The 26,809-nt window shown below is 39.6% G+C and overlaps 1 protein-coding gene across 3 annotated transcripts in view; it reads right to left on the minus strand.

The window, feature by feature from the left end:
• Window positions 1–5,282: 5,282 nt before the first annotated feature.
• Window positions 5,283–26,809, minus strand: part of nedd4a (NEDD4 E3 ubiquitin protein ligase a) — a 41,570-nt gene continuing 20,043 nt past the window's right edge. For 2 of the 3 annotated variants that reach the window (XM_004543064.5, XM_004543063.4), the window contains 24 exons: window positions 23,957–24,007; window positions 23,503–23,564; window positions 23,224–23,326; window positions 21,477–21,640; window positions 21,264–21,378; window positions 19,254–19,415; window positions 19,007–19,090; window positions 17,747–17,866; window positions 17,301–17,573; window positions 17,020–17,097; window positions 14,950–15,004; window positions 14,796–14,854; window positions 14,657–14,722; window positions 14,056–14,285; window positions 12,676–12,797; window positions 10,890–10,960; window positions 10,694–10,789; window positions 10,521–10,594; window positions 10,372–10,432; window positions 10,217–10,276; window positions 10,014–10,121; window positions 9,801–9,897; window positions 9,580–9,652; window positions 5,283–8,057 (listed from right to left, as the gene is read on the minus strand). In XM_004543064.5, the coding sequence (XP_004543121.3) occupies window positions 7,955–8,057; window positions 9,580–9,652; window positions 9,801–9,897; window positions 10,014–10,121; window positions 10,217–10,276; window positions 10,372–10,432; window positions 10,521–10,594; window positions 10,694–10,789; window positions 10,890–10,960; window positions 12,676–12,797; window positions 14,056–14,285; window positions 14,657–14,722; window positions 14,796–14,854; window positions 14,950–15,004; window positions 17,020–17,097; window positions 17,301–17,573; window positions 17,747–17,866; window positions 19,007–19,090; window positions 19,254–19,415; window positions 21,264–21,378; window positions 21,477–21,640; window positions 23,224–23,326; window positions 23,503–23,564; window positions 23,957–24,007 (2,487 nt within the window). In that variant the 3' untranslated portion in view covers window positions 5,283–7,954. Of the gene's footprint in view, window positions 8,058–9,579; window positions 9,653–9,800; window positions 9,898–10,013; window positions 10,122–10,216; window positions 10,277–10,371; window positions 10,433–10,520; window positions 10,595–10,693; window positions 10,790–10,889; window positions 10,961–12,675; window positions 12,798–14,055; window positions 14,286–14,656; window positions 14,723–14,795; window positions 14,855–14,949; window positions 15,005–17,019; window positions 17,098–17,300; window positions 17,574–17,746; window positions 17,867–19,006; window positions 19,091–19,253; window positions 19,416–21,263; window positions 21,379–21,476; window positions 21,641–23,223; window positions 23,327–23,502; window positions 23,565–23,956; window positions 24,008–25,768; window positions 25,824–26,809 lie in introns of those variants that run through there. The other variant, XM_076882776.1, reaches the window with a different exon arrangement.

A 26,809-nucleotide genomic window follows, 5' to 3' on the forward strand; every position in this document is an offset into this window, starting at 1 on the left:
CCCAGTAAAGCCCGCAAACTGAGACCAATGTGCTCTACTGGGATAATATAATTCTGTGAGGTCAAAGTTCAGTTCTTGAAGGAAAAACAAAAAACATGCTTTTGCATGTGGCAGATTTTCAAAAACAAAGCATGATGACAGGTAAAGTTTTCTGCGGTAATGTCCTTATCGTGATGTGTAAATATCTGTATTCAAACAGAGAAATCTGTTAGAAACAGAGAAATGTTTTAGTGCAGTGATGATGGCATATAGAAACTTAGCTGACTTTGTGTCTGAAGCTAGGATTATCTGTTTAACGCTTCTATGGCACCGTAATGTAAATGATAAGGTACAACTACTTTAAAAAAATAAATAAAAAAGCATTAAATAACTCTTTATTATCTGACTAGCCTTCTCCGTACACACAACATCAACCATTTGCAGCATTATAGTTTAGAGAGAGATCAGCTGGTGACCATAAATAGTGTTTAATGTGTTTTATAGACTATTTAGTAAAACACAGTAACATGATAACTGAGAAGCCTTCATCTGCTGTGGAAAGCTGTTAGTGGAGGTGCAGAAGCTCCAGGACGAATGAGTACACATAACTAAAATACTGATGTCTTATTTGATAAGTTTTCAAAGTCAGTGATTAATCTTCAAGCTGAATTTGCACATATTGTTGCTCTGCTCTAATAAAAGCTGAATTGTCTTCTTTGGCCCATTAATACTGCACGATTTGTATCAATAACGTCATGGTCAGATGATTCACAGTCATTTTCTGTATAGTATCAGCCCAGCACCCATGATACTGCCCAGCAGAGCAACACCAACATCACTCGCTCCACCCTTATCAACAAACTCCAGTCATATTGATGGGAACAGATCCCTCAGTATCAGAGGCCAGACTTTTCAGACTGAAAAAATAATGTTAATGGAAATGAGTTTGTCCTTTAAACCTGAGCTCTGCAACTATGACAAAGCACCGATAGGAGCAGGACAGCTGCTGTGTCAATGTCCATATTGATCCGATGTCCATCACTTATTGTGGGGAGAGATCAAACCCCCCACCTCCACATGCTCCTTCCCTTCCTCCCTTTGTGAATCTCTATGAAGCAGCAGGGCCACAGGCCAGCTGTGATCTGAAAACTGAAAAGGAAGAAGGGGAAAAATGAAAACAGAACTCCTCTGTAACTGGTTGGGTTTATCAGTACATCAGGATTTTTTATTGAGAAGGAGACACTGACTACAGTAAGAGACCAAGAAAGAACCAATCTGTGGGTCTCTGCCTTCAGTCTTGTATTTAATAACTTAAAGCATGCTCTCTTGGGTTGAGATCAGGTGACTAATTTGGCCTTTGAAGAATATCCCATATCTTTGCCTCCTTTCTTTGCTCATTTCCTTCTAGGCAAGAGAGTATGGCCCTGCACACCTCACAAGTCCTGGTACTTCTGTCACCAGTCACATAATGTATAAACCCCAGTGACCCATTCAACTGTCAGCCATGCCATAACATGAACATGAGCTGTTCCTTTGCTTCTCCATACTTTTTTCTTCCCTTTATTCTGGTGTAATGTTTAACCTTTAATCATTTATCCTGCTTTCATTTGTCCAAAGAATTTGGAAAAAAAGGGGGAAAGAACCTTGTTTCTAGCAAAATCTAACCTGGCCTTCTTGTCCTTGGGTTCATCCAGGGGTTTGCACCTTGCTGTAAACCCTCTGAATTCACATTCATACATTTTTATTGTTGATTTAAGTCTTTTTATACATCAAACTCCTTGTTTTGTTCTTCACTCCTTTAGATGTTGTGAATTTAGCATCTTGTCAGCATCTGTTTACACCTCATATTTAAAACTACAATAAAAAATCTGCTTATTGTTCTTTGAAATATCGAGGAAACACTGTCTTCCCTGAAGAGTTAATGCAATACTTAAGTTCATCCCCTTTAAATAAAGCTGAAAGTTTGCAGTTCAATCACATATTGATTGGTGGATTGATTTGAAATCCACTGTGGTGCACAGAGGCAAAATTACAAAAAAAACCCAACCCTACTATCATATTTCTGAACAAGATTTGATCCATATTGATCCATATCAGTTGTTCAGTGATATCCACCCAAAACTGCTCAACAAGAGGACCACAGCATTCTCCACAACCACAGCAACACAATTTTAACGATGCATGATCACGTTTCTTCAGTGTACAGGGTTTGGCATAGCTCCTGTGTAATATTTATAATTGCAGTATTGTGTGTGTGACACAATTAGATGTTTTTGTTCCATATATTTTCATAGAAAGGTTATTACCCAACCATAAAATTGATTATCAGCTCTTCTATTAAAGACGGTCAAAAAAACCCCAAACAAACATCTGTGTGTTACTCTAAGTTTACATACACATACATGACTGGTGAGGTTTCCCCTTGCTGTACTTGTACCATAATCCAATAACTGGCCACATTCTCAGTTTAAGTGGTGGGCACGTCTCTTACATAACATGGGAAAGTGAGGGTCTGACCTCATTCATGGTCAGTGAGGATCAATAAAGAATTTAGTTTCAGCACCTGCCAATATGCTGCAGTTTGGTGGGTGGAGTGATGTTTAAGCTCTGCGGCCAGATCAATGAAGTAAAAGTCATTACTGGGTTATGAATGTTGGTAAGGGTGTGGGTGAAGGGGAGCCAGCTTTCCCCAAAATCTACCATCATTGGCTGAGGGCTTTATCTGCTACCACCCATGCCCATCCCCACTGACCCCTGAAGTGTCCAAAAGGCCGGCCTGAATCGTGTGTAACCTTTCCACTGACCTCCGTGGAGGGTGAGGCCTTTCTTTTTTTTACTGCCCTGATGGGGGGTTGTGGAGAAATTAGGACTTTGGCTCTTCAGCTGAATCACACAAAAGGCTCCAGCAAGAGAGATGTAGATGAGTCCTCTCCACACGCTACTCTTCTTCACCAGAAACAGTTCACATGAAATGAGCCCTCCCCCCAACAATAATAGGGCTGTTATACAGTGAAATGTAGCTTAAAATGAATCACAGCTGGAAATGAAGAAGCAGAACTCAAAGAGAGAGATTAAAAAAAAACAACAGCCGGTGTGAGCTGAAACAACACCAATTTGTTCATAAATGTAGTTTTTCATATTTTGTAACATAACCTCAGATCAGCCAGAAGAAAACGGATGAATTAAACACTTCATATGCACTTAAAAGCTCACTGAGCTCTCTATGCTTAAAGCAGATTTAAGATGTTAAAAGTATCTCTTACAAAAGTCTGGGTTAAAATGAGTCCAGACTTGCAGGTATACCACTGACTAACTACAATTTGTGTTCACTTCAAAGTATGGATGTTACTGCTCTCTTGTTTCCTATTATAGGACACACATTTAAACAGTACCATGTGATTTTGCCGACATGCTTTGGTTGTATCCACACGTGCAGACATCTGCCTGCTTTTTTCAACTGTCAGTGTTTTTCTGCACTTGTCCCTTACAATTAATCTGTTAAATAAAATAATATTAATAAAAACATAGCAATTTGGTGATGCCCCAGCTGCTATGTTCAGGAAATCTGATTGTGTTTCATCTCCCCCAGCTGGAACAAGTCAGTACTACAACCACAGGCATGTAAGAACATGCTGGATCACGGGGTTAAATCAGATTTAGACAAGCGATTTTTATTTCCACACAATAGTCAAGTTACTTTTATTTACAGAGCACATTTAACCCAGCATGCTCTCCAGTTAAGAACCCACATACTAAACAGTAAAACTCACACAAACAAGTGACATGATAAAAATTTTAAAAAAGCAAAGCAAAAATTACTCTATTAGTGAAAAACACAATAAATGCCAAAGCTGCTGAAGTTTAATCTGAGGATCAGAATGTGGAAGAAAGGTAATTTAAGTGACTTTAAATGTAGCACGGTTGTCAGGGGAAGACGTGCAGTATAGGGCCCTGGGTGGTTTCAAGCCCAGGCTGTTACATTTCAGACATGTTACATATGGCCTCAGTTATCATCATAGTTAGATTTTTTTCTTCAGTTTGCCAACCAATCTGCACTGTAAATATGACACACTAATCCCCTGCTGTGAAGAAAAGGCAATAAAGAGGCTGGACTGTCATTCTGTTGTAAGGCCTGTAGTTAACATTAATCAGTAACTTCCAATTTAGACATATTTACACTGCTACAAAGAACCACTTGTATGTAACCTCTTCATCTCTGAAATAAATCAATCATGTTATTGATAACAGTGAATGTGAGACAGGAATTTTCCATGACTTATTGAAAGCATTTAATTACTATGTGTTTATACACCACTCTGCATTTAATCATTAGTTACTATTAAGCTCTGGCTCTCTCCCACAGCATGTCTTTGTCCTGTCTTCCTCCCCTCACCCCCCAACCAGTTGGGGCAGATAGCTTCCCCTGTCTGAGCCTGGTTCTTCTGGAGGTTTCTTCCTGTTAAAAGGGATTTTTTCCTTCCCACTGTCGCCAAAGTACTTACTCAAAGGGGGGTCATATGACTTTTGGGGGTCTTCTCTGTTTTCTTTGTATTATTATTATAGGGTCTTTACCTTACAATATAAAGCACCTGTTGTTGTGATATGGCGCTATATAAATTAAATTGAACTGAATTTATACTTTAGACTTCTTTTAGGCAGCCTAGAACATGGTGTCAGGGGATAGCACTTAGTGGCTGTCAAATGTGGGGCCCCACAGGGATCAATGTTAGGACCACTTACCTTACTCAACTTCACTTCTCTAGCATTTTCTTCCATGTGAAGTATCACTTATTTTGTACCAATCACTATTTGAGCCTCACTTAAATGATTATAATGCTTTACAAAAGGGAATTCCTTTTGTATGAGCCATGCCAAGGTCAAAGTTAGATGCTCCCTCTGATCCTCTTTTTCATGGTTACAAACTTTTGAAGCTAACTGAACTAAGCTGACTTATTTCAAAATGCTTGTGTTATGCATAATGTAGCATTAGACTTAACAAAAGACTTTGTGAGCCTATTCTAAATATATCAATCCTCTAACAGATATAACATGAGGGGAAAAAACAACTTTCAAAGGGTAATAAACTTGGATACTTAAGTTTGCATTTAGTGTGACCTGGCCACTTTTGTGGATCTGTAGAGGTGGAGGTCCACAAATTTGGTACTCTTTAAAAAAAAAAAAATAGTTGCTACTAAAACTTGTCTGATTTTGAATCTCAAGAATCTTTCAAAACTTACTGGCTCCCTATCAGAAGGACAGCAAAATAAGGTAATAATAAAAAGGAAGAAGAAGGAGAGACTGGATAAGTGTTTTTACATGTCTTTATTTTTCCAATACATTTATATTCTGTGTTATAGGCCATCACATTGGGATTTAACAGCTACAGTTTGTTCTGCCCTTTAAAATGTTTTACATACACCATCGATGATTTAATGCACTTACAGGTGTTATAATAACAAAGTTTGATATATCCGAAATGAAGTACGTATTAATTAGTCTTCAGTAGGCAACAGGATGTCTATTCATTTCATAGACCAGCGAATTCAATGACACATGACAAATAAAAGGCATTGGTATTTAAATACCATTGAAAGGAGAGAATGTGCTTTTCTCTGCAAAAAAAATGCTCTCAGCAATGCTCACATGTAAACATCTGAAGAGATGTGCGCTTAAAGCATCGGATCATGATTTTAAAGAGAGATTTATGCAGGCGACAGATTGGCAAAGATTTCAGAAGTAAGACTCATCAATATTAACAAAGTGCTTCACTTTATAAAAGAATAGGTATATAAAACTGTCGTCAGAGACAAAAACCAGCCCACAACTTTCTTTCCTTTCATCACCGACCTGTAAACACGGCAGTTATGTAAACACGTGTCTTACCGTTCAGAAAAAGTTCAAAGTACGGCTTAAGCACAGTTACTTTCTCACAAAGTAACTGCATACAAAAGGTACTACAAGTAATTAATTTTGAAAAGAACAATCTGTACACATTTTAACAACCAACAATATATATATATGTTTTTGTAAATTGCACTCTTAAAAATAGAGCACTTTGCTGCAATTAGACACCCTTGATGAGTAGAAGACAATAAAATGTCATTCACTGACAAAAATCAAAGCATAAAATCTAACACGCCGTATTAAAACTGTATAAGTCAGTCTGTCTGCTAACGTTTATGCAAAGCTAAGGAGCTCTAACGTTAATGTACATTTATTTATTCTTCTGCTTTATAAACAGTCAGTGTTGAACTTGAGCTCGAGGAGCTATCGAACGAACAAGAACAGATACTGACTGTAGAGATGCATCGAGACCTGTTCGACAACACCGAGCAACTCCCAAGTGGCAGTTTAAACAAATGCAGTCACATTTGCATAGTACATCAGCACAGTCCAACACTGCAGACAGTCACTTCTCCAAATCTGCACACAGACAAGAGCGTATTTAGTCTGTTACTGGTCCGGGTTTTTACACATCACGACCACAATGATTCACCAAACTGACTGACGGCAGTTGCTCACATTCCTACGTAACCTGCACATTTTCTGCTAGAAATGCTTCTGAGGTCTATACATATATATATTTGGGACACTGCATCAGTGCTTCAAAAAAAACTGGAATGGAAAAAAAGTAAAAAAATAAATAAAAAGAAACTAAATGAAAAAAAAAGTTTAATCTTTTTTGTTGTTTAAGGACATTTTAAACTGTTGAACAGAAACACCCAATTAGTGTTTAACAGCAATGGAGACAAATTAAGTGGCGAGCATGGCTTTTTTTTTTTTTAAGCATTAAATTCTTGCCTTTGCTAGAGCGCAATAGTTTTTACACCGAGCATGAAGGACCTGCATGTAATAAAGTGACAACATAAGACCCAAAATGAGCTGAACACGACTGTATAAACAAGCACGCACAAAAGCCGTGAGCTCCGGTTTAGTACAAAGAAAGAATGAGTTTTGTGTGCACCTCAGGCGTAATTCAGACTATTCATTCACATGTTTTTATAGAGAAAATGGGGCCTGATGAAGTGGAAATGACTTACTAACATTAAACACCTACTACTATTATTAATAACTAAGGCAGTGTGTAATGTACAAACAGATGAGCTTTCTTGTTTCTAGAACTCGGCCAGGATTTTTTTTCCTCTGAACTTTCACCTTTCTTCTGATGCAGATTTTCTTGCAGCTTTTGATTCCACAAATGGGTCCATCACATAATCCTGCTCTTCCCCTGCCATCTCTGATCAGTTCCTCAGTTTCACATTTGGTACAACTACCCTTTTTTAAATGGCCAAATTAAATAACCTGAGGTGCAAACAGTGGTTTCATTAACAAAACCCCCCCCAAAAAACCCCAAAACAAAAAAAAGAGTGGTTACATCCATTCATGTCTAAAGATGCAGTGGAAAGACTTGTTTATGTATTTACAGTTTCAAACACTGATGTTATTAAGAGAGGACAATCTGACTGAAAGGATGTGTGTACACATCTGTCTTTATGCATGTGACTGGGCAAAAAGTGAGTAAAACTAAATCAAACGTCCATTTTTAAAATGTAGGTTTTTATCATAAACTGTACAGCTGTTATTCACATTCAGATACTCTTATCGCTTCACAGAATCAAGTTATTTAAATATATGAGCATTTTCGCAGAACAAATAAGAGTGAATACACCTTTGAGCGACTTGCATCAGAGAATTAAATACTAGGATAACCTGATTTGTAAACTTTACAACACGCAGGGTGACGTAAAAACACCTCCATCACTCCAGATTTCATGTCTTTTCTTCAGCTGGGCCCCGACAGAGGACTCATGTGAGTCTTGTTGCTCTCCATCTTCACAGCCGGCAGGTTAAAACCTGAGTCTGATACACAGCTTTTTTGTTGTTGTTATTTTTGTATTTTTTCCCAGGGGCATCACGCAGCTTTGCTTTACTCCAATGACAGCAATGTCAGTTCAGCTCATTTCCCACGTATGCACTAATCCACCCCGTCGAAGCCTTGTGCATTCTCTATAGCGATGTTAAGCTTCTCCCTCAGTTCCTCAAAGGACTCGTACGGAGGAAGGTCCAGCCGATTAAAGCTTTAAGAAGCAAAAGAACAGACAAGAGTTAAAATTTAAGCAGTGGCAAAAAGGGAACACGCAGGAGCGTAAACACTGTGATGTGCCAGTGAAACTAAGAATGACAGTAATGCGCCACTAGTGGGCTTCCACAAGTCTGCACTATGAGATACAGTAGGCAGTTTGAAAGCAGCACAAAACATGGATGAAGTTTCTGGTCTGGGAAGTGAAGCCAGTGCTTAAATCTGCATTCTTTCTAAGACTCGTCTGACTGCATGAAGATTTCTGGTTGTGCAGAAGTTTATGAAAAAACTGCCTTCAGCTCTCCTGCTCTGCGACTTCTAGCACTTTCCTGATGACTTTGCAGCCTTAATCAATAGTTTCTGGTCATGCTGAATAGAACATGAAGTTATAAAATGTGGTCATTATTAGAGTAGTAAAGGACAGTTATCCAGGGTACACCGCTCTTCAGAAACCCAGGTACAATCTCACTGCTCACACATCTCTGCAGACAGTCATCTACATGTTGTAGCTCTGTAGTGTCACCAGGAGGCGTTGTTCCAAATGTGTGGACAAACAGGTCTATGGGCTACACCTTAGAGTGTCATGTCTGACTTCAACACAAGCTTGCTTATAACAGCACCTCACTAAACAGCCACATTACAGTGGGTACATAGATGATTGATACCAGTCTCTTTTCAACAAGCTGCTCAATTTCAACACAAAACATGGGCAAAGCAAAGTGATGCTAATGCTTTAAACTGGCACTCTTTCTAAAGGCCAGTAGGGCGATGAGACTCTGGTTGCAAAGAGAAGCCAGAAAATAAATCTATGAGAAAGGATTTACTGATTATTATTATTTATAAATAAATAAATGGATAAAATGCCATTTTCTATAAATGTTCTGTAAGGCACAGTGTTTATTGAAAACACATCAGATCTCAGTGGGGGGGGGGGAAACCCCCCAAATAATGTTGATATCTATACTTATATGGACTAGGTAATGTGTTAGGAACACCAACTATTAGAATATGTGCTGTTACAACTCCGGGCCTTCGTGCAGGATTTGTGTTGAATGAGTTTCCTGGGGAGAGGCTCATGGGAAAATCTGAGTAAATCCAGTCTTTTTGGGTTTGTGGATCCCTGCTGTTTGTGTGATTTTCCATGTATCTTTCCAATTTTACAGGGGAGATTGATGGGCCGGTGATTGGTGAAGGTGTTTTTCTGGAGTATGATTAATTGTTTTAGGGATTCCCACCTATCACGTAATTCTTGTAAGGTAACAGTAAAAAATATAACAAAGCTGAAATGGCTAAACTCAACTGTGCTAATACTACAAGCTTCACTGCTAGATCCAACGCAAGAAGAGCAGAGGAAGAAACAAATGTGCTTTTATCCTTTTTAAAAGTTGGCAAAAACCTTCAATAAAATCTGAAATGATCCTTTGTTAAAAACAACTGTGTCCAATATAAAAGGGAGAAAAAAACAGAAGAAGAAGAAGGAAATAAAAAAAAAAAAGAGCAAAGCACAGTGAAATGCTTACCATGTGTGGGCCCTGGGAAGTTTTTCACGTGTTCCCCAAAGCTCGATGGTGAAGAGCTGCGGTCCATTAGAGCCTGGTAAATAAAACCATTAAAAATCAGATGACAACAACAAACATGAGTTCAAGTGGAATTAATTTGCAAGAAACAAAGAAATCAACCCAAGGGCAAATAGTTTAAAAAAACCCCCGTTCATTTAGAGAGGGAATAATTCTAATCTCACCATAGAGTTCAGCAAAGCCATTCATCGGGACCCTGGATGTTCCCGTCACAAACTGTAAGAGCCGGATTCGCTTTTCTGCATCCATCAGCAGCACCGCCTGTAATAAAACAAAACAAAAAGCATGAAAAAAATACATATCAATGAAGCTTTTCTGCACAGACGTCCCTGCCCCAGCTGCAGATTATTAGCCACAGGTATGGAAACTTGTCTCACCTTCCAAAACCACAGGATAACCATGTGGTTGGAGCAGTAGCCGTTCTTATACTTTGTGTTCGCTCTCCAGTCGTTCACGTCCACATCTCCAAGACCACACATGAGCAGCTGTGGAGGAAAACAAAGCAGATACACTGAACATTTTCCATCCCTGAGAAACAGTTTTGGGGTTTTTTTGCTAGTTGGATCAGCTAAAAACTCACCTCGAGCTCATTCTCATCAAAGATCTTGATCAGATCTTGCGGTACCAACTCAAAGAAGCCCTAAAACACAAAGTATACCAGACTTTTATTCCTTTGTGTGTCTTTAATACCCGTACCGTGTTTAGCAAGTTTAAAAAAACAAAACCACTGTTTACCTCCTTGAAGGCAGTCATCTGCTTCTGTATTCTGTTCACAAACCTCCACTGAATCACCAGGCTGTTAATCACAAAACGGCATGTCAGCATCAAACTGCATTTACACACACACTGAGAAAAACAAAACAAAGTAAAAGCATTTTTCTTACTGGATGTATTCATCCTTGTTTTCATTGGTGACGACAATCTCTGAGCCATCGGGTTTCAGGTCATGCTGGTGAGTCTGAACAGGTGGTGGTGTAAGAAATGAAGCATCAGTCAGAGAGACACAAAGCCGCGTCACAAATTAAATTAAAATTAAAAACAAGGACGTTCAGCAGACCTGTCCAAACAGCTCTTCATCTATAGTGAACCTCATGTCCAAGTCTGTTGGGTCGTGCTCCAAAATCCACTTCAGGGAGTTGAAATATTCACCGTCCTGAAAAGAAAAGAAAAGAAGACATTTAATTGAAAATGATCTACATGACATCCAAGATCCCGAATCACACCAATGCAATAATTACTACAGTCATACTCACAACAGACTCCATGTCCTGGAGGGTGATTGGCTTCCCCAGCATCATCTTGTAGAAGGGCCGAATGAAGAAAGCTGTGAAGTAAACAAATACGCAAACACTTACAAAGATATTTACTGGTGACGTTTTTAAAAAGGTGCAACAAGAGCAGCTCCCATCAAGCCAAACATGCCTCCCTCTTCCATTTACATTTCCAAACACACGTGCTAACTATAGTCAGCTGATTGTAAGTGTGTTTTCCTGCTCCTCTTCCTCTTGTTACTTTTACTCTCTCTATTACGCATACTGTTAGTGAGAGTTAATGTGGGTGAAACAGAGCACAGGAGAGCAGTGAGGACAGACTCTACCACCGAGCTGAAAGTCAAGTATGTATATGTTACAAAGAGCTTTTTTCTTTTATTCTTTGCTTTTTGGCAAAGCTGACCACTCTGGAGTGCACTGTGTCATCTGTTTCGAGTGTCCCCTCTGTTGGCTTTCTCAAATTATAAAAAACTTGTGGCACCAGTGTGACCTCTCAACCTGAAGATGAACCTACGGTAAAAAATCCTGGTGAAAATCCTAGGTGATTTTCAGAAAAGTTGAGACGTGACCCTGAAGATCTGAGAAACCTCGACATCGTGGTCACCGAGATTTGAACTCGTCTGAGATTTTAGTAGATGTCCCTATCTGACGAATTTGAAAATCCCATCTCAAGTTATCTTGAGAACAAGGCGACATGGGATTTTCAAGGCGACATGGGATTTTCAAGGCCACGGGTGTCCACGCCAACCACCTGTCTAGTATTGATTTCAGGAAGTCATCCCCTCATCCTGCGCTTACAGTGGTAAATGGTGCAGCCATTGAAATGGTGGATAATTACAAGTACTTGGGGGTTGTTCTTGATAAGACCCTGTCCTTTGAGTCACATCTTGCTGCTACAGTGAAAAAGGCCCAACAAAGAATGTATTTTTTAAGGAGGTTGAGAGGTTTTAAGGTTTCATCTGAAATGATGACTCTCTTTTATAAAAGTTTTATTGAATCTGTTTTAACTTTCTGTATCATTGCTTGGTACGGTAGTATGTCCATGGATAATAAGACCAGACTTAACAATCTGGTTAAAGTGGCGGGCAAGATTTCAGGGAGGTCTCAGGTCCAGCTTGTGGACTTTTATAACAGGCAGGTGCTGAGGAAGGCAACTTCTGTCCTGTTGTGTTCAGATCATCCTCTCTTTAACGATTTTCAACTGCTTCCATCAGGTCGTCGTTATAAAATGACTGCAGTGAAGACAAAGTGACACAAATTGTCGTTTGTACCTAGTGCTATTATCTTAATTAACAACACTAAATTGTAAGTGTTGTTGCCATTGCACATTGCACTTTTTTCGATGGAAAATCTAGGTTGTTTTATCAGGCTTATATTATATTATAGTATTTTTTTAATGAGTGTACGTGATGTGTTGGTTGTATGTTTGTTGTTCGTTTTGACATACTGCGAATCAATTTCCCGTCAGGGACAATAAAGTTGACCATTGACCATTGTATGGTGACGACAATACCCCATCAGCCTTTTACAGCTAGAGGTAAAAACAACTTGAGAAAGCCAGCAGCCTCAAATGGAGGGACTCCTACCCAGAACCATGCACAAACACCCAGAAAAGTTACCAAAATGCAAACAATAAAGCGCAGACAACAACACACAAAGAAAGACAGTGAGGCAATTTTTTCACTTTCTTCAGATAAAAATACTTCCTGCTGCTACATGAAGAACTCTTAAAATATCTGACCATTTTCAGCAGCCATGTGACACTCACCATCGAGGAGTTTGCCGTGAAACACAGCCATGCCTGCCACGCGACCGATGAACTTGAAGTAGGTCAGGTGGTCCTCGTTGCATAAACCTGAGTTGGGGTTAATCTGAAGTGTGTAGTTGTCCCTAAAACATAAGGCAGATCAGGAAAGTGTCTTTAGTAAATGCAGTAGTACTTGCATAGCATTTTCTACTCAATTTGAACACTCAGAGCTTTCTGTCTACAAGTGTCATTCATTCATACAATAGCATTTTTTAACCTGATGTTCACACTCTCACAACTTTAGGTTCAGTATCTTGCCAAAGGTCGTGGAAAACGGCATTGAACCACCAATCTTCCCACAGGTCAACAAGCCGCAGCACCAAATGTTAGTAGGAACAATTACTACTTTTGTGGATCCTAGCCCAGATAGCCGGACTGAACATTCTCACATGGTTTGTAGTGACACATTTTGGTTCACCTGGATTTTTCTGCGTGAAAAGAAGCCAAATCACAGGGAAAAGCTTGTGCAAAATCATCAGCTGATTCAAGCCAGGATAAATGATCTACAGCTGTGAAAATGCCCTTAGAGAGCTGGTCCAGGCCTTTGCTGTAACATATACCACAGTTATTTGATGTGCTTCGTATCACCAGGGTTGGAGATTTTGATTGAAACTTTTTTCAGCCCACATTTTCACAGCCAAAGAGAGTTTCGATTGCCTTTTGTGTGTAAATGTCTGCAGCACCTCTTCCTCATTCCTCTGTGTGTGTGTGTCAGCTCTATTTTTTTTTCTCCCTGTGTTTCTCTGTTGTTCCCTGGTGTGAACGTGCTCTGTGTCATTTTGTGTATCTGGGAGTGGCTGAAGACTCCCATGCCTGTGGCTGCTTTTTGCATAAACCCCCAGGTTTACGCATTGCTCAAAATTCGTAGTACATCTCCCCACCGCTTTAAAATTAGCCTCTTCCTCTCCTTTTCCCTTGAATGCATCAGCCCCCCCTTTTTACACTTATCCCACTAGCTTCCTGTCAGCCTCTTATCTGTCATACTCCCCCTGACTCACTCATGCTGCTACAGGACTCAACCAGTTCCTATTTACAGTGAAAATGAAGGTTAATAAAGCATAATGACCTGTAAATATGCCCCCTTAAACAAAAATACATCATCCCAAACATCGTTACCTCACAGAGACACATTGAAATTAGCAGTGATTTAATATATCGATCTCGGGAACTGTACAGAAGTCCTGGATTTGAAGTAAATACAAGCACTGACATCTTTTTGTCCACATTTTAGCTGTCAGTGTAGAGGATGCACATCACTCGTGCAACATATAATTGCTTAAAAATTTCCAAAAGTGGGAAAACTACAAGTAACAACAACTGAATACAAAAATAAAGACTCACGTGGCGGAATACTCGAATAGCCCGTAGTACGGGTTGAACATCTCTTTGGACATGAGGAAGAACCACTCCCTGGCCACGCCACCGTAGTCCAGTCCTTTTTCTCCATCAAACTCCACCCACAGTCGTGCCTTCAACAGGTCTGGCCTCTTGACCGAGAGGATGCGTCGGTATGAGTCCTCCAGCACTGCATTTCGTTTCAGCTTCATCTCAAAGCGGTTTGGGATGTCCGCCTACATTTAAAAAAAAACAAAACAAAAGCACAGTGGTGAGTTTTCGGTTACCTTTAAGAAGTTATGTTGAAAATCAGTGTGGCGGAGGTGGTATCCCTGGGTCAGCTGCAGGGGAAAAGTGGTCAAGGGGGCAATGCCAAGGAGGCTGGAGAGATAGGTGGTGGGGATCTGTCTAATGAGGCTTCTGCCTTTTATAAACAGTAAAGCTGGAGAGCAGAGGGAAGTGTGTGTGCTGACAACCAACTGGAAAGTCGAGGAGCTGGGTGCCGAAACATACATGTGTGTCACTTCAATAAACACTTCTAAGTATAAAATATCACAGTGTGTCAGGTCGATCTCTACAATCAGTAAGAGCTTTTGAGGATGCTCACCGGTTTCTTCAGCTTCTTCTTGAAGTAGTCATACTTCTGTTTGTAGTCTCTAGAGTAAGGCACTGCCTGTAATCACCAAAGGATGGAGGTCAGCAACAGCAACAGCAACAGCAACAACAACTTTCAAAGTCATACTCACTGGTCCAGTTATAGCAGCGTTCTGCAATCTGGGATCTTCCCATTGTGTGTTCTTTGTGTCTATGAAATAAAATATATCAAAAAGCATATATTAACAAGAAAACAGATTAATGTACTAATCAAAGATGTTTTCGACTTAAACACATCATACGCACTGTGATCTATGTAGAAGACCCTGCCATCACTGTGGACCCTCTCCTCCCAGCCAGGCTAGAAATGAAGAAAATATCAAATCTATATTAATCAGGCAGATTAAATATCACATCAGCAAACCAATCAGGGCACCACATACAGTGTTCAGCCACAACAGTAAAACCACCATTAGTCTCAAAAAGGAAATGCAGTGATGGATAGTTTGAAGCACATAAACAGATTAACGGGACAATTATCTCTAAATTATATCAAGGAAACGGAAACGCAATGATACCAATTACATTCAAACAAAACAGGGAAACGAAATAAACATAGAAACAGCTGATGAGACATCAACTAGCTCAAGGAAATGACTAAACATCTGATTTTTGTTACACCTTATGTTAAAAGCAAGCAATCCTGGAGACAGTGTGGTCATAACAACTCCCACATATTTTGGAAATTAAGTAAAATTCAAGTATTTCAGGAGAATATAGGTGTAGCTCTAAGATGCCAGGTTATGAAATTTCAGTAGATGTCATGGTACTGTACCTTGGAGCAATTAAAGAGGGTGTTGTTGTTGTTAAAAAGTCATTTTTGCAAAAATATTTCTTACCTAAAACTATAACAAAGACCTGGGATAAACTTGACCCACCAGGTCTTAAACAATGGGTGAAGTAACATCTTTATAAAGAAGAGGACGATTTTCTCGCTAAAGGCCTAAAGGAGATGCCTTTTTACAAAAGTGGAAGAAAAGAATCACCTTTATGTCAACTGAGATGGTTAAGGACAGTTGGGACAATATATTCTGAGAATGTAGCGATGCAGTGTCCCACCTGTGCTTTTTGCTAAAACTTGAAGAGAAAAAAAACCTTAAACACTGGCAGGTGGACAGGTGGAGTAAATAACACTGATAATCTTGTTAAATTTGGGAAATGCCAAGGAGTGGCAGCAAGCAAACGGGCAGCCAATGAGCTGGACACAAAATGTTTTCATAGTCGGGTAACTGACGGATGCTGACAACAGTGGTCTAAGAGGATAAATGGTGAAGGGTCAAGTGTGCACAAAGTTAACTGCTGTGCATAAGGGGAGGAAGGTGGATCCATGCGATCTGATCCTACAGAAGAGCGAATGTAGTAGAAATTGATGAAAACCTCAATTTGGGCTGCGAGAGAAAGAAAGTGCGTCACAGCTTACTGTGTTGTCCACTGATATAAAAAGCCTACAGTGGGATGAAGATGAGCCACGGAACAATGAAAGAAGATGGGCCGTTTGATGAATCACTTATTTTCTCTTGCACCTTTGTATTAACTGGGAGAGGTATGTGAAGCACGCAGCTGATGGATGCAGATTGGCGCTCTGGGTAGTTAAAAAGAAATCTGCTCTTTCATCGTTTCAGAAAACAAAACATTTATTTTAAAAATGAAATGAGAGTCTGATTTTATGCACTGCATGGCTAATGTAACACATTTTGTCACATGCTTTAAGTGATTAACACATGTACATTTCTATGGAAGTATTGTGAAATGGTCATGTGTTTAAATTCTTTTACCTTAGATATTATAATGTCTTTAGGGATTATTTTTCTCATTTAATTTTTTTAATTAAATTTTACTTGTATTAAACATCCCATTCTGAATGTATAATTTTTTCCACAACATACTTTTTCCTATAAATAGCCATATGTTGAGAAAAAATTCAATAAGAATTTCTTTAGACCACACAGCCCACTGTGTATGTGGCCTGCAGTGGCCTGTTTAAGCAGGAAAACTGCAACTGTCACATGACAATTTCAAAATATGACCTCTTCATTCAATATTTCCAGAACAAAGTGTTGACTTGACCTCAAATCTGATAAGGAAACTATGGGATATGCTGAGAGACTCAGCAACCTTGAAAAACACTGGACTTTAAAAGTTTCCTTTGCCAATGTCTCAGTCCCCTATTTTGAAGATTTAAAGATGCGTTGGTGGCGCAAGTGGACTGGACTTCACTACGCATGGTGGTCTTAATGTTTTGGCTAGCAGGCTTTTTCCCCTGATAGGTAATCCTCAAAAGTTGATGCCTGTGTTGCATCTTGTTACTGAACTTACCGGCAGAGGGCCAAGATCGGAAGGATCAAGCGAGGATCTCCTCCTCATTTGTACAGGAATCCTTATCCTGGGGTCTTCCTGTTCAGAGAAAAACAAGCAGGGTGTGTTTCAGTCAGAGAGGAAATCCTCACACAAGAGATGGTGGTGAGTTACAGCTTGGAAATTCACTTTCTTTGTGGCACAGATTAGAAAAAAAGTCAACTAAATAACTGAAACCCAGTCTAGTTTTTCTGAATTGGACACACAGGTGCATTCAAAGCCTTTGGCTGCTATCTTCTCACCCAGGTAGTTGTCTTGGTATTGTGGTTGATGAAAAACGGCCTTCCATTGGGTGCACTGCGAACTTCCCAACCGAGCGGCAGGAAGCCAGATTCTCGCGTGGCCTCGGGGCTTGGAGTGTGCTGAGGAGACTCCTCTGTTGCTGCTGATGGTTGGGATGGTGTAGGGCTTTGTGATAAGCCTGCACTACTCTGTGCCGCTGCTGCTGCTGCTGCTGCTGCTGACGGTGCTGCTGCTGCTGCTGCTGACGGTGCTGGTGCTGCCTCTGAAGTTCTCTGTACAAATAAAAAGACTCCAGTGAGATTCTAAATCGAGAACAGACACACTGAAGGGGAAAATTGACAGAACAGTGCTATTTTAGAGCTTTAATCTAATAAAAAAAAAAAACCGGGGTTTAACAAAGGTTTCTATGCAGAATGTGAATAAAAAGATATGAATGCTGAAGTACCTGCACGAGAGGTCGTGTCCATGTAGTGGTTCGGTTGTTGTGGTTGATAAAGTAGCGTCTTCCTTTACTATCTCGCTTTTCCTCCCAGCCTGGAGGTAACCCAGTTGAGGTTGGAAGCAGCTGTCAAATTAAAAATAAGTAAATACATTCTCAAGACGATAATTCAAGGACAATAATTTGGCATATGATATAATTTCCACCATAATCATACAGACAGTCATTATAAGGCACTCTATGCAAATGGATTATTATTAATGTATCCTGTCCAGTTTGTTGGCCAGGTTCCGTTGTGGTCTGACTACTTCGTGTGGAGCCTTATTACTCCAAGCTCAGAGGCTGAAGAGCCTATGGCCACCAACTGCAGTCCAAGATGCCACATTGATGAGGCCCATCACAGGATGAGAGACTCACTGGCTGAATAACAGGACTGTTGTGACAGCTACCTCACACAGAGGTCAGGGACTAGTAGTGCTGGGTCAGAAACCCTCTTGTGATTGATTTGGTTGCTAGCAGATTACTGGAGTAGTCCAAAATTTGTATGGAAGATGCCAAACATATGCAAACACTCACCAACTGCTCACTAGTAATGAAACTAGAAAGTCTGACACAAACAGGAAAAAGATAACTCAATAAACATATTTACTAAATCAATCATGACTGGCAGGGATTGCTGACTGCTCTCTAGGCCTGTGTGACTCAGGCTTGTGACACTAAGGGAAGATAAGATGGGCTGATTACAAAGGACTGAACTTTCAAAATAAAATATAGAAACTCGAATTCTAAACTTTCTAATGCACATGAACAAATAAAAAGCATGACCGGTAATAATTTCTATAAAAGACAGCACGGTGGACTAAAAACAACAACACCTGGACCAACAGCAACAGACACAAATCAGCAATCAGAGCTTTCAGCAAAAGAGTGAAAACAAGATGCAGCGATTCATGAGAAGGCATTTCAGATTTGATCTGGAGTGACAAGTTTTTTGTATGCACAAAAATAGTATAAGTGGTCAAATGACTAACCTGTGGGAATAATCGTGATACAGATTATTAATTGTGAATCTAGCAAACAGACAAACTCTAGCAAACGCAATATTCCACATAGAAATCTATAACGCAGTTAGCAATGCTGTATTCCTTAAATGTCCCTCCACAGGAACTGTGACAGTCTAAGATGATTGAAAAGTGAACTCATAAAGACTGAAGCATTCAGATGTAAGAACATTTTGGGGACTTCAACAGAGAGCGAAACACTCACCACAGGATTAGCAGGATGTTCCTCTCCTGTTGAGGTCTGGGCACTTCCTCTGCGACTGGAATGCCTTGAATTACTGGTGTGATCCTGCAGGAGAGCGGAAGGATGACTCTGATGACCACTTGGCCATTAATGTGCATAAATTTTCCACCACTCTCCCACTCTCAGCTCACATTTATATGATTACGAGCCTACTCCCCCCCTCTGCTTTCAGTAAGTCAAACCTCAAGCGACACAGAACATAACTCACGATCTGGGAGGGGCGCTGCTCGCCAGCTGCGGCAGCGATGTTAACGCTCCTCATTTCATCGCACAGTGAGTGGAACTCCACTGGGGTGCGGGGTGAAGGTGATCTGAGCTGGTTACTACTGTGGTACTGGGTGGAATCATCCTCTGTAATGATCTCCCAGCTCTACATGATGACAGAGAGGAGACTCCAATGAAGCAACAGCAGTGCAGGGCTGTCAGAGGTAGTATGACAAAGATCTGAACTTCTTTGTTTAAATATACAGCGGATTGAGAAGACGAGCCCGACGCATGACGTCTGCTTTGCTTAGGCTGTGTTAAAACTGATAAACCTTAAAGCAGGTTTTAAAAACATCCCTGTGCAGTTAACCTTTTTTTTTTACAAGCCTGTAAGCCTGCACATGGTAGAATTAACTTAATATATACATAAAAATCAAATGAATTGGGCTCTATAATCTTTTTTAAGAGCTACTTAATCAGTACTTCCTGTCTTTGTCCTTTTCTCCACCGACTCCCTTTGCTCCACCCCCATCAGTTTCACCTGTGTTCAATCACACCTGTGTATTTACAGTCTTCTCTTGTTTTTCCTGGTACCCACATCCTGCATCCTTCTCAGGTGCCTCATGGTTCTTTCCAGATGCCCTGTGTTTTATTCTTGTTGAACTTTCTACTGATATTGTTTTGGATTAGCCCTGCTCATGTGAGCAATGCCCTTTGTTGCCATTTTCCTCCATAGGTCAAAGTTGAGCTTAATTGTACCATTGCATGTCTTTGCAACACTGCAACAGTTTGTATCACTATTAAAAAGGATTAATTAAGATCATGTCCTGCACTGATTTTGAAAAAGCACAGTGTCCATCTGAGTTCAATCTGAGCATCAGAATGGGGAGGAAAGGTGAATTCACTGACTATGAATGCAGCATGCTTGTTGGGGCTAGACGGGCTGGTCTTAATATTTGAGAAACTGCTGATGTACTAGGATTTTAAGAGAAGACCATCTCTGAATGCAAAACAACTGCTCCAAACCTCAAAGCAGATGGGCGACAGCAGCCGTAAACCCCACCGGATGCCATTCCTGTCAACTAAGAACAGGAAACTGAGGCTACAGTTCACACAGGCTCACCAGATTGGACAATAGAAAATTGGGAAAATGTTGCCTGCTCCAGAGACTCTTGATTTCTGCTGCGACATTCACATCACAGGGTCACAATTTGGCATCAACATGAAAGCATGAATCCATTCTGCCTCATATAATACTGGAGGTGGTGTGGGTGATGCTTTCTTACAAACCTTTGGGCCCCTTGGGAACTAAATGAGCACCATTTAAACCCCACAGTTTCCCTAACTATTGCTGCTCACCATGTCCATTCCTTTATGACCACGGTGTATCCATCCTCCAAAAACTCAAATCATCTCAGTAAGGGTTTCTTGAACCTGACAGAAAGTTCACTGTCATAACATGGCCTTCAGCACATCGCATCTCAATCCAATTGAGCATCTTTGGGATGTGGTGGAACGAGAGATTCACATCATAGATGCACAGCAACTGTGTGATGCTATCATGTCGACATGGACTAAAATCTCAGAGGAATCCTTCCAGCACCTTGTTAAATCTTTACAATAAAGAAATTAAGGCAGCTCTGAAGGCAAAAGGAGCCTAAGATTACATTTATGTACTAAATATATTTCCAAGCAGAACATCACTGAGAAGGCAGCATCAGCAATATTTCTGATTATTCCTAACAGACTGCTATAGACTATATCCTGAGGCAAGCAGCAGACTCCTTTGCTACTGTGTTAACCAGCTAGATGCTAACCACGTTTATGTTGGATGTTTGGTGCTAAGCAAGTACTGCAGAGTTGGGTGGGTTTCGAAGTTTTTGCAGCAAAAACAGCATTATGAAAGGGTTGGACTCAAGTGTTAAACCATGAAACTTGTTCTCTAATTTTATCAACATTATCAGAAATCCTGGGACATAACAAGGAAACAGGGAACAAAAAATGAAAGAGTTACCTCTGGAGACTCTTGCGTGCTATCCTCATGTTCTGAGATCTGTCTGCGTGTTATGAAAACATGCGCCGCATCCGTATTACTGTTCTGTCTTCGTTGAACTTCCAAATTGCCGTCTCTGTTCAGGGGGAGACAGACACTTAGATTCTCACTAATGAAATGCATCAAAAGGGTTTTTTAAATTAATTTTTTTATAGGATATGGGAGCCTTCTTACTGCGTGGTGGGCCGTTGCCATTGTGTGGTTCTGGTTTCATGATTAACATAGTAGATCCTTCCCAGATTATCTTGCCTCTCCTCCCAGCCAGGAGGAAGAGGAGGCAGGATCTGGTTTTGTCTGGGACCTGACATATCATGTGTCTCCAGAAGTTCCCAACCAGGCTGTTAAACAAGGAGGACATCATTTTGAAATGCTAAAGAACTAAACTAAGCTGTACATATGGAAAACTGGAGATAAAAAAAAAAAGTCTCGCCTTACTGGAAAATAAAATTAAACGGCCATTTTCACAGAGCTTTTTCACATTTACAAACACAGCTACTGATATTAATATGTACAAGTTACTATATACAAAGTTCAGTGCAAATAACTTTGTGTGTACTAAACTTTATCTGGTACCTTACTATTACTGTTCTTGGTAACTGTGAGTGGCATGCAAATAGCTGCAGCTATGCATAATGGTTGCTTTGGCCTTGAAGGCCTACTTTACCCTTTTCTTTGAATAGTTTTTTGTATTCGGGATTCTTATTTCCTACATTTCTCAGATGACTGTCTCAGTTTCACACACGTTCACGCTTTGTCATTTCCTTTCTATAAATTCCACTCCCAATTTTTGTGGTGCAAACAGTGAATTTATATGCAAACAAAGTAAGGGAGTGTGTACATCCATTCATGGCTAAAGATGAGGGTGGAAATCACGTTGGTGCACACACACAATACAGTTCACAATGACTGAGATTTAGAGAAAGTATCATGGATGTGCAGTATCGTGTGTGTATATGTAAGAGATTTATACACCTGACACTCTGACTTGTGCTTTGATCTGTCAGTAAGGAGATGAACCACAAGCTATTTTGTACCTAACGCTGAAAACCAGGTGACAAGGCCAAGGTTATAGCTGGGATCTCAATGTGACCCAGCTTGTCAAAACGAGCCATAACAGTTTAATAACTTCGCAGTGTTAAGATTTAAGTTAATCTAAATCTAAATGTTAATTTACAATACTGTTCAAAAGTCTTAAATCACCCCTCATTTCTTCATCTTTTGCTCAGAAAAATGGGAAACTGGTGCACTGATTTATTGAAATGTACAAATATAAAAGAAACAGAGTTTGTACAATTTTAATGAGCCTGAAAGTCAATAATTGTATAACCCTGCCCCTTTATTCTTCAACACAGCCTGAACTCTCTTAGCCAAGAGTTAGGATAATTTCTGTAAGTAGCCTTCAGAAGTAGTTCTTGAAAGTCATTCAAAGCTCTTCTTTGGATGTTGCCTGTCTTTTGTTCTGTTGTCTGTCAGCATGATCCCACACTGCCTCTATAGTGTTGAGGGTCTGAGCCCTGGGGAGGCAAATTCATGACTGAAAGTGTCATTGTGTGTCTTCTTGTGTAGGTATGCTTTTTTTTTTTTTTGCATTGACAGTGTGTTTGGGATTGTCATCATGCTGAAACATACTGACGGGCTGCAGTGCCACCCCTCAGCCTCCTAGCAGATACACCTATAGCATAAATTTGAAATTATGCAGCTTAGTCATATCATATGTACATTAATAGTAATAAAAACACAGATTCTGGTTCACTCCTTACAATTAAAGATGCAAATTAATGCAAACATTTTCGTGTGATGCTCTAAAAGCGAGTGCAAGGACTTAAATTCAGCACCAACTACTAACTGACCTGACACTCATGTTGAACAAATGGAAGCACTGCTAACACAAAAGCATTCGTAACACTAAGCGTAAACTTACATCGTTGTCCTCAGTCTGATCTGCAGTTTCCTCCTCTGAACCTGGGTTTTTTGGCAGGTAGGTCATTTTTAGACGCAGATGACCTTTAACTCTGGACTTGTGACTGTGTGGGAATGGCAAAAACGTAAATAAATAATTGTTTGGTTTTCTTTGTTTTTAGTGGAAGAAATAAATATCCAAAATGCTAAAAAATAAAATAAATGAGTGAGCCAATATATGGGAAATGGAATGTAAAACAGAGAAAGACAAAAGATTAAATAACCATGAAATCATGCCAACCTTCGTGGGTGAAGCAGAAAATCCTTGAATGTGTATGGCCTTTCATTGTTAGGATTTTCTGTCTGAGAAAACAAAATAAGAAAAGGAAATCTTTCATTTCTTCACACTGCATGAATAAATCTGCTGTTCAGCTCAGGATCATAACACTTTTAAGATACCAATGGGTGAAATGACAGTGACCGTGCACAGTGAGGGCTAATTTGTGGGTGCTGTATTTATAACAAAACAAAAGCAGCAGCATAACATAAACACAACAGACTGTATTTCCAAAACTGTGCACACTGATGTGGAACAGGCAGTAGAATAAGGATGTCCATGTTTATATTTAAATGGTGCCATAGGTGGGACTGAAGCTAAGAGCTCACACAGTGAAAACCAAATTACATTCAGCCTACTGTGATCTTAGATTAGAGACATCAGTATTACAATGAATTTTCTATAGCCAAGCACTCACCGGTATTTGATTTAAGGGGATATCCACCTGTCCCAGGAAGTCATCACGTGTCTGAAAGGGAGAGAAAGAGGGAAACGCATGGACATCAGAGCCGTGACAACATCATCTACAAACACAGAGGACGGGCTGTTAATCTGATGTCTAAGAGTCCCTGTTCCAGAATGCAGGTTTAGCTAAACCTGAGAAAACTCATCTCAGCTCTTCTGCTCCAAATTTCTGACCCACTGGACCCAAATCAGTTGCCTGACAATCAGTTTCTTTTTCTTATTTATACAGTTGATATCAAAGCACATACACACGGCTTTTACAATTAGTCTGTCACCAATTTCACCAGACATCATCGGTTTATTATCAGCTCAGAATATACTGTATATGCTACACATTTAAAACTGTGACAGTAACATTTAACTGCACGTAGTAGGTAAAGAGACTGACATCCAGCCCAGCAAGTATCATCTACCCACAAAAAAACAGGGACTGATTTTTTCCATTGCACATGACCAAAATCAGTCTTAATTTGTCTAATGCAAGTGTGTCAAGCATAAGGCCCGGGGGCCAGAATTGGCCCGCTAAAGACTCCAATCTGGCGAAGCAATTTGGGCAGCTTTGAAAAATGTGAAGAAGGGCATACATTTTAGACTTAAGTGTGTCTTCATAGGTTTTACAACTTTTCCTATTGATAAAGATCCATGATCATTCATACTACACCAAAGATATATAACAGATAAGACATTAAATGACATACTTTTTTTTTTTTTAGTATCTACTATAGAAATCTATGATTTTTACAGTGAGTTCACAGTAAACACACAACAAACATAAAACAAAACAAGGACATTCTGACAATTAATTTTAGTTTTGTTTTAAAATCACAGGGCGGGCACTGTGCAAAGAGCTAACAGAACTTTTACTGTAAATTTACATATTTATTTCTTTACACCCAACGCAGCATTTATTATTTTTTTTACAATGTAGAAAACCTATGCTGTATTGTTGGACTTATATATTAAAATACCTCTGAGATTAGATTAGTGATTATACTTTTTTACTAATATATACATATTTCATTTCATTTCATTTATTTATTCATTTTCAGGCACAACAAATACCTATATTGAACATAAAATACACAAAACAAAAAACAAAACTTGTGTATATATATATATACACACATATAGATGTATATATATATACATGTGTATATATATATATACATAAATAATGTTTTTTACATGATTCATGAAATTAAATTAGCAGGACTAATTTCCCCCTTAAAACATCTGTCAAAAGAAAATTTAGTTCATTCTCTAGTTTCTGTACGCCTAAGTTAAGGTTATACAAGCATTAAACATCAAAGGCCAGATTAACAGTTTAACAGCAGAGTAACTTCTCTGTGTTAAACAAACCACAACTAACCACAAGCGCAGACAAAGCATCACCGAAATAACACAAAAGGTGATCAGAGCAAAAGCTCCCTGGATGAGGAATGTTAACATGCCTCGTCTGTTGGGAGGGGGGATGATTAACAAGCTAAAAACAAGTTTTGGGAGACAAAACTTTTCTGAGAGAAACCAGACAAAACACATGTCATGTGAAATAACCTAAATGTGGCAATATTCAGTCAAGTCAGACACACAGGTTTAAGGTTTCACTCTACCACGTCATTACCACAGTCAATGGCATTGACTCAATGGCATTACATAGCACACAATTCATGTTTTTGGACAAGTTAAATCTATAAATTTGTTTCAATGACACTACGCTGCATTCTAACTGACGGGCACAAATAGACTTATGAGATGCATTAATTACTTTTTCTGTTTTGAGTTATCGTCCTGCTGCTTCAGTTTTTCCTGGTTTGTTAAAAGAGGAAACTATGGGTGGAGCCATTGAAATACAGATGGCCAACAAGTGGACCAAACTATCAGCTGTGACAGTATGGGGGGGATGGGAGTTCTTTGCACTGAGTTAATCGATTGTCCTTGGGGTTTCCCCCTCCTTTTTCCTCTTCTGCCCTCCTTGCATTTAAAAATGGTCTATTCCTTTAATATATAGCATAAGTTCTTGATTTACACAGGTTAGTTTGTTGAGTTAGGGTCTTGATTTGTTAAGCAGTTAACTCCTTTACGGGTTCACTTCTTGCTTAAAATAGTTTGTTTTCATTATTTTGTATTTTTGGTATAATTTTATGTGTTTTAGGGTACAAAATAACCATCATTTGTGAACCTTTGTAAACATTACACTTACTTGTGCATGTACATCATTTCCTCAGTCCCTTATATGGCATAAATGGGAAGCTGCAAGTGGCTTCCTCATCCTCTACCCAAAAAAACAAAACAAAACCCCGAAACAAAACCTGGGTGTGGCTTAAGAGTTTGGCAGGACCTTTAGTGTGCCTTGGGCAGAAAAAGTATTTAAAAACAACTGATTTATAGTACAGAGAACCACTTTAATATCTCTAAAGAAGTATGTCTGTGTTATCTGCAGTGACTTCAAGGTTGTACATCTCTCTCTTTTATCTCAATCATCAGTAAGGGCTAGAAATATTTCCTCTCACCCGATTTTTTCACAAGACACTCCCTTTAACAAACCGTCTTTAATTGTAGATTTAACAGAAAATGTTTCCCGCTGCACTATTTTCCCACTTCAAACAATGAGAGTCATTTAACTGGCTCCATTTCCGTGTATATTTAGCATGTTGCCCAGGCAGGAATGTGTTTATCAGCCGACGATGAATGGCTGCTCTGTGTTATTCCAACAGAGACTGGGATCAAAATAATGTAGCATTTGCCAGATGAACCGTCTTTGCTTTGAACTCTTCACACATTCACTGCATGCCTTTATTGGAGCTGT

The sequence above is a fragment of the Maylandia zebra genome, linkage group LG1, assembly GCF_041146795.1.
Source record: "Maylandia zebra isolate NMK-2024a linkage group LG1, Mzebra_GT3a, whole genome shotgun sequence".
NCBI classification, from domain to species: Eukaryota; Metazoa; Chordata; class Actinopteri; order Cichliformes; family Cichlidae; genus Maylandia; species Maylandia zebra.